The sequence below is a fragment of the Perca flavescens genome, chromosome 15 (genome assembly GCF_004354835.1).
Source record: "Perca flavescens isolate YP-PL-M2 chromosome 15, PFLA_1.0, whole genome shotgun sequence".
Taxonomy (NCBI): Eukaryota; Metazoa; Chordata; class Actinopteri; order Perciformes; family Percidae; genus Perca; species Perca flavescens.
The window spans coordinates 8,827,244-8,836,002 of NC_041345.1; the positions used below are offsets into that span (position 1 = coordinate 8,827,244).

The 8,759-nt window shown below is 35.7% G+C and overlaps 2 gene segments (V, D, J or C); both read right to left on the reverse strand.

The window, feature by feature from the left end:
- Positions 1–541: 541 nt before the first annotated feature.
- Positions 542–1,128, reverse strand: LOC114569173 (immunoglobulin heavy variable 4-59-like). The segment is given in 2 exon segments: positions 542–931; positions 1,021–1,128. Coding segments are annotated over 2 exon segments (345 nt in total).
- A 977-nt stretch (positions 1,129–2,105) lies between these two features.
- Positions 2,106–2,688, reverse strand: LOC114569134 (immunoglobulin heavy variable 3-30-like). The segment is given in 2 exon segments: positions 2,106–2,438; positions 2,567–2,688. Coding segments are annotated over 2 exon segments (363 nt in total).
- Between the last annotated feature and the right edge of the window lie 6,071 nt (positions 2,689–8,759).

The following is an 8,759-nucleotide window of genomic DNA, read 5'->3' on the forward strand; positions in this document are numbered from 1 at the left end:
TCAAAACATATTTGCATGTTACGGCTTTCTCCTTAATTGTTATTATCATCAGTGAGAATAATCTTACTGTATCTTAGAATTCAGATTCTATTTAAATTTTTAACATAATTATTATCCATGTATTACTGTTATTCACTCTAACATTTTACTAACATTTATTGAACACAGATATTTTTTTTTTTAAATGCAACTTACTAATAATGTAATAGTGTAACTGTTTTTATATATCAAAAAGAAAAGAAAAATGTTTTTCTTTTATTAAATCACCTTGTATGCTTGGTTTTAGATTGACAAACATTATCTTATGTCTCCTTTTTTTGAAATTTGAAATTTTGAGTCCTGGTAATAAGAAAAGGGTTTCATGCATTTGTTCCAGGAAAACTCTGACATCCAACATGTTTCAGTTGTGTGCATTTAACAATGTAAACATGTAATTCAGTTTTTGTTGTGGGAGAAAAGACAATGATCAGTGATTGAAACCTCAAATTATTTAAAGTCAAGCAAGAGTGCAGGCTGTGTGCTGGTGTTGAAACCATTAGTGGTCTGAGGGCTCCTCCTCTGGTGGCTTCATGTTACAAGTGTTCAGGCTCTGAGGGGTTTTTGTTCAGGTCTACTGATGGTTTGTGTTACTGTGGCTCTCTGGCACAGTAATACACAGCAGTGTCTTCAGGCTGCACATTCTGTCCATTTAGAGTCACTGTCTTGCTGGAAGTCTCTAAGTCGATACTGAACTTGTTCTTCAGTGAATCTTTGTAGCGTGAATCTCCAGTATATTTCCATCCAATCCACTCCAGTCCTTTCCCTGCAGGCTGTCTGATCCAAGCTGTGTAGTAGCTGCTGAGAGAATAAGAGACCTGACAGGTGATGGTCAGACGTTGACCTGGCTGCACAGTCACAGAGGCTGGCTGGGTCAACTGTTCACACTTCACACCTGTTAAAAAAGAAAATGTTTTGTAACAAATGATCAAGTTATAATGCAAAAGAAGAACTGTTGACTTTAACAAATCCAGAGAGACTCACATCCAGCTGCCAACAGCAGCAGCAGAGCTCCAGAGAACATGGTTTATGTTGAAACTGACGTGCTGTGAACTCCACTGACAGCCTGATGTGATGTTTTTATAGCTGAGAAACAAGGAAGGTCACTGAGTTTGCATAAAATCAAACATATGAAGCATCAATGTTGGTCTAACTGGAGTCAATAGAAGAGTTTGTTCAGTGTTATTATATCTGCAGAGTGAAAATATGCATGTCATTTTTGATTTCTTCATATCTAGGTACAGATAACTTTATTGCATTAAACTGTCAATATTGTCTCCACTTATTTTCTAGACTTTCATTTGTGTTAATACACAACAATAATTCCTTAATGACTGTATTATTATTCTATCTTCAAATATTAATAATCTTTTTTACATAAATTAGGTATCTCCATACACAATACAATTAAATTCAATAACAATAATGTTAAAGGCTGTCATCACTCATCTCCACTTTCAGCTGTGTTCTCTTAAAAATAATTTTAATGAAACTACTGTATGTGATGGAAAGAGTGACATATTCTTATTTAACTATTGATTTTATTACAGAGCAATATGAATCATTTCAGAGTTTGAGTATCAGTCAGTTAAGATCAATGAGAACAGCAGATCTGAGTTTCTCCTTTTAGTAACAGAGGAGAGAGAAACTAGACACTGACTGTCCTCTAGTGATTTTATAAAAGAAACATTAACATTATTTTTCATTCTCATAGATTCCACATCATATCATTAACTGACAGTATTGTGTCTTACTTTGTAGAAATGTAAAGTATTTCTAGAAGTTTAATTTCAGCAACCAGATTGTTGGGCTGTCTTTGGACCTTGTATAAATAAGTGATCTTTATTGTGTTTTTAATGTGTTTTCAAGTTTGTGCATAATGCAGTCAGGATATTTAATTTATAATAAAAACATATATGAAAATAAAATTACAGAATATAAACCAACTTATAAATACTTAAAACAATACAAATGTAATATAAAATGTTGAAATATGTACATTTTATGAACAATATTTCAAACTTATGCATTACCAGCCTGAAAGAATGAGTACTGTAGGATTTTGTACAGCTGCTCAACCAACTCCAGTCACTGTGGGTGTCGAGCACAATAATAAACAGCAGAATCTTCAGTCTTCAGACTGTTCATCTGCAGATACAGCTGCTCTCTGCTGTTGTCTCTGGAGATGGTAAACCGGCCTTGGACTGACTGAGAGTAGTAGATGCTGCTACTGTCATATCTGATGTAAGCAACCCACTCCAGTCCTTTTCCAGGAGCCTGTCTGACCCAGTGCATGCCGTAGTTACTGAATGTGAATCCAGATGTTGTACAGGTCAATCTGTGAGATTCTCCAGGTCTTTTAATTGCTGGTTCAGATTCTGTCAGAGTCTGACCATCAACACCTGTCAAACCAAAAACGATAAGCATGTCATGCATTACCTTGGTTCAAAGACCAGAAAAAATATCTTCATGTGAAATATGTCAGTAATACAAATGGGAATGTCAAATCAAGATCAGTGAAAATCTTCACCTGCCCAGCAGAGAGTTAAAAGCAGCAGTCCTGTCCTATAGTCCATCATGTTAAACTGTGTGTCCACTGTTCTCTGTCCTCCTCTCTGCACTCAGATAAGTAGAGGTGGAAGATATCTGAGTTTTGCATTGACTCCTCCTCACAGGGAGGATACCACTAGATTAGGCTTGGCATTCAGTTTTTGTTTGATGAAAATGTAATGTAAATGAGCCCTGTGATTGACTGGCGACCTGTCCACGATGTACGCAACCTCTTCCCCAATGTCACCTGGGATTGGCTCCAGCCGCCTATGACCCCCAAGAATAAGAGGGTATAGTTGATGGATGAATGAAAAGTGAATGGTTTTCAAGTCAAAACAATACATTTTTTCTGACATGTTTCTATTAAATTTTATGTCTTTTATTAAGATTCCAGGCATGTTTCTGTCAGAGAAGCAGAAATCATGTCAATATATATCAGCAACTGATAGGGGTGGTTGAATGCTCTAAACATCTAATCTTTTTTTTTTATCGGATAACGCTAAAAAGGTAGAACAGACTTGTACTTTTTGTTGTACAGGTACAAATTATTCAGGTCAATATTTGTACACCAGAATATTATAAACTACATTATAAACAGTCATTAGGAAAAATATTGGATCTTCTCTATATTAAAGAGATGATCCCAATAAACTGGAAACTATTTGATGCAGTTTTACATTTTTATTATTTCCCAACAAACTGAAGACTTTGCTCCTTCTTCAAAACATGAGAAGTGGTAGCAATGATTTAAAGAAGCAACAGCCTCCCAATAATTGGATAATGAATGATTACATCAAATGAGTAAATTGTCTTTGATTCTTAATCTATTCTAATAGTATGTTTATGCAGTATGTTGAATACACCCATATTACCAACTCACCCAAAGCTTCTGCAGCTTGTTTCACTTTAAAAAATAAAACAAAATCTAAAGCAACACAGTAAATATTTGCAGACAATGTGTATATAATATATTTAATTTGTCTAAAATATAAACACATGTATATGCTGCTGATTAGAAAACCCAGATGTTATTATGATCACTACACATATCTGTTGAGGTTTTTGTGCAGCTGCTCCACTGTCTTCAGTCACTGTGTCTGTCGAGCACAGAAGTAAACAGCAGAATCTGCTGCTGTCAGGCTCTGGACCTCGAGGTACTGAGTGCTGCTGGGAACATCTTGAGTAAAATTGAAACGGCTCTGAAAGGAGCTGGCATAGCTCGGAGTGTTTCTATATGGGCTTATTCTCCCAATCCACTCCAGAGCTTCTCCTGGTCTCTGTTGTATCCAGTGAATATAGTAGCTTGTCATGCTATAACCAGATATGATACATGACATCTTCACTGTCTCTCCAGATCTTTTCACCTCAGAGGGAGACTGGTCCAGTTTGATTTCACTCCAAACTCCTGTAAGGAAAGAAATGATCATCATCCATCACACTTGAAAATATTAAGCGTTTAAAAAAACAAAATGCTTTACTTTGTAACTGCAAAAATGATTCCCTTACCATTAATAGCAAATACAAAAAATGAACACCAGACATCATATTTCAAACTCTGCAATGAACTGATGTCTGATCAAAGTCTTTTTGATATGAATGAAACTGTCAGTTGTTCTGCCTCTAATGATTCTACAGCTGCTGTTGGTGTGTTTATAAAGAAGGAAGAGTTTGCATAGACCTCCCTCTACAGGTTTAAAAGGGAACATTATAGATGTGCTTTACCTGCTGCTTGTGATGTGTGATTATTTTAAGAACGGAAAAATTAATACAAAATGATGAAAAGAAACATTGAAGGCCTGGAAACAAGGTATTTTACTGTAAACATCCTGCATACAATACATAAAAATATCTAAATTACACATACAGGCAGAGCTTTACATTGCGATTATTTCACTCACATTTGCACCTAAAAATAAATGTGTGATCCAGAGATATCATCAATATCAAAGAGAAGATCAGATGGGGGTTCTGGGAACAAAATCTTATCAAATGGGGGTCAGTGGTCTAATTTGTGTCAGTGTAGGGGTCCTTGATGTGAAAAAGTTTGGGAACCATTGCAGTAAGCTATAAGTTAAGGTTATACATGCAGACGTCACTAAAACTGAATCCCATTCATTTTATTTGGATTGAGTGAAGAAAAAAAACTGTACATGTTTTAAATAAACTTAAATATGTGTGTATTTTCTTTGCCTCCCCTTTCGAATGCAACATTCAAATTATTAGACAAAAAATTCTATCCTGAGAAAAGTGGATTTTGAGGAGGTTTGAAGGGTTTTCTCAGGCTAGAAGTTCTCCCCTTATTAGACATTCTTTGGTATGAATAATTATCCTAATGTTTTATATTTATGTTTCTCTGCATGTTTAAAGTTATAGTGCGCAGTTTCGGTCTCCCCCATGACAAATTCGAAGTAATGACAACAAAACTTATGGTGCATCCACATGCTACAACCCTTCATCTGTGAATTAGCTTTGTATCAACTCATTTGGCAATGGTTTGAATCTAACGGATGTTCATTAATATCAAAAAGTTACGCACTAAAGCTTTACCATAACATGCTTATTTTAGACAACATTACTCCAGAAAAAAATATATATGTTTACTAATGACTTTTAGTAATGACGACTAATGTAGACTTGATTTGTCTACTGCATCAACTTACCGCTCTGTGTTAATACAACTCCACCTGTTAAGTTTCACCTTGTGTAAAAACTTAACAGTGTAACAGTCCTTTTCCAGGAGCCTGTCTGACCCAGTGCATGCTGTAGTCACTGAATGTGAATCCAGATGTTGTACAGGTCAATCTGTGGGATTCTCCAGGTCTTTTAATTGTTGGTTTAGATTCTGTCAGAGTCTGACCATCAACACCTGTCAAACCAAAACAGATAAGCATGTCATGCATTACCTTGGTAAAAAAAAAGAAAGTCTTCATGTGAAATATGTCAGTAAAACAAATGGGAATGTAATATTAAGATCAGTGAAAGTCTTCACCTACCCAGCAGAGAGTTAAAAGCAGCAGTCCTGTCCTATAGTCCATCATGTTAAACTGTGTGTCCACTGTTCTCTGTCCTCCTCTCTGCACTCAGATAAGTAGAGGTGGAAGATATCTGAGTTTTGCATTGACTCCTCCTTTTTGATTGAACACTGTCCTTTGTTCAATCTCTCCTCAAAACATTTTCATGTTACAGCTTTCTCCTTAATGTTGGTTATTCTTACAGTAAGAATAATCTTACTGTATATTAGAATTCAGATTCTATTTACATTTTTAATGTAATTATTATTCATGTTTTACTGTAAGTCACTCTAACATTTGAACACATTTATTTACTTGGCAGATGTTTTTGGTAAATGTAACAAATAATTACAAATAATGTAATAGTGTTACTGTTTATATATAGAAGGTATCAAGATTATTATCATCAGAAAAATGTTTTTTACTTTATTAAATCACCTTGTATGCTTGGTTTGAGATCAACAAATCTTATGTCTCCTTTTTTTCCAATTGGGAATTTTGAGTCCTGATAATAAGAACAGGGTTTCATGCATTTGTTCCAGGAGAACTCTGACATCCAACATGTTTCAGTTGTGTGCATTTAACAATGTAAACATGTAATTCAGTTTTTGTTGTGGGAGAAGAGACAATGATCAGTGATTGAAACCTCAAAGTATTTAAAGTCAAGCAAGAGTGCAGGCTGTGAGCTGGTGTTGAAACCATTAGTGGTCTGAGGGCTCCTCCTCTGGTGGCTTCATGTTACAAGTGTTCAGGCTCTGAGGGGTTTTTGTTCAGGTCTACTGATGGTTTGTGTTACTGTGGCTCTCTGGCACAGTAATACACAGCAGTGTCTTCAGGCTGCACATTCTGTCCATTTAGAGTCATTGTGTTGCTGGAAGAGTCCAAGCTGATACTGAACTTGTTCTTCAGTGAATCTTTGTAGTATGTGGGGTATCCAACAAGTCCACTTACAATCCACTCCAGTCCTTTCCCTGCAGGCTGTCTGATCCAAGCTGTAGCATAGCTACTAAGAGAATAAGAGACCTGACAGGTGATGGTCAGACGTTGACCTGGCTGCACAGTCACAGAGGCTGGCTGGGTCAACTGTTCACACTTCACACCTGTTAAAAAAGAAAATGTTTTGTAACAAATGATCAAGTTATACTGCAAAAGAAGAACTGTTGACTTTAACAAATCCAGAGAGACTCACATCCAGCTGCCAACAGCAGCAGCAGAGCTCCAGAGAACATGGTTTATGTTGAAACTGACGTGCTGTGAACTCCACTGACAGCCTGATGTGATGTTTTTATAGCTGAGAAACAAGGAAGGTCACTGAGTTTGCATAAAATCAAACATATGAAGCATGAGTGTTGGTCTAACTGGAGTCAATAGAAGAGTTTGTTAAGTGTTATTATATCTGTGTCATTTTTTATCTCTTCATATCTAGGTACAGATATCTTTACTACATTAAACTATCAATATTGTCTCAACTTATTTTCTAGACTTTTATTTGTTAATGCACAACAATAATTCCTTAATGACTATATTATTATTTTATCTTCAAACATTAATAATCTTTTTTCTATAAAATAGATATCTCCATACACGATACAAGTAAATTCACTCTAAACAATAACGTTAAATGCTGTCATCACTCATTTCCACTTTTAGCTGTTTTCTCTTAGAAATAATTTTAATGAAATTACAGTATGTGATGGAAAGAGTAAAAAATTGTATTTACCTATTGATTTTTCTTAAACAGCAATATGAGTCATCAGGATTATTAATTCATAATGAAAGCATATATGAAAATAAAATTACAGAATATAAAACAAGAAAAATTAAGAACCTTAAAACAACAAAAATGTAACATAAAATGTTTAACCCTTTTGTGGTGTTCAGGTCTGCGGGACCCATTTTAAATGTTGGATAAAAGACAAATTATGCTATTTATTATTTCTTCTAACTCAAACTCATTGGTCATGGCTCATTTTCTGTGAAGAACATGAAAAATAACTTATTTTCAATGACTGCCCATGGTACACCCCCACACACACACATAATCATTACATATGAGGTGTTCAGGTCTATCAGACCCGAGTGTATTTAAATGTAGGTGATATGAAACATGGTGTCTTTCTAAACCGGCTATTCCCACACAAAGTTACAAAATTGTTACATTTCAAGCACATTCACCTGTTCTGATTACGTTCTAAGAAAAAAGCACCAATACTGACCAAAAATCTTGTTTCTATTTTTTTTTTTACCTATTTTATAATTTAATTCCCTTGTTTTCTCACAAAAAACGAAAATGACAATATGATCAGAAACGTGATCTCACAGGGGTACAGCAAATATGAACCATACATTATGTATATATCATTGGTAATTGAGCTATAGTAAACATCTATTAAGTATTTTTACATAAATTGGTATGGCTGTATTGATTTAAAAGCCTAATAATGTGGTGGGTCCACCAGACCCAGGAACATTGGCTGTGTAACAAAAATATGAACACCACACAAGGGTTAAATATATACATTTTATGAAAAGTATTCCAAACTTGTGCACTACCAGCCTGAAAGAATGAGTACTGTAGGATTTTGTACAGCTGCTCAACCAACTCCAGTCACTGTGTGTCTCGAGCACAATAATAAACAGCAAACTTCAAACTGTTCATCTGCAGATACAGCTGCTCTCTGTTGTTGTCTCTGGAGATGGTAAACCGGCCTTGGACTGACTGAGAGTAGTAGATGCTACTACCAGGAGTATCAGTAGCAGCAATCCACTCCAGTCGTTTTCCAGGAGCCTGTCTGATCCAGTGCATCCAGTAGCTACTAAATGTGAATCCAGATGTTGTACAGGTCAATCTGTGGGATTCTCCAGGTCTTTTAACCGCTGGTTCAGATTCTGTCAGAGTCTGACCATCAACACCTGTCAAAGAAAGAAAATAATCAGTTGCTTTTCTATTTTGGTAATGTTTTAAAGACAAATTCAAATCAAGATCAGTGAAAATCTTCACCTGCCCAGCAGAGAGTTAAAAGCAGCAGTCCTGTCCTATAGTCCATCATGTTAAACTGTGTGTCCACTGTTCTCTGTCCTCCTCTCTGCACTCAGATAAGTAGAGGTGAAGATATCTGAGTTTTGCATTGACTCCTCCTCACAGGGAGGAAACATCTGGAC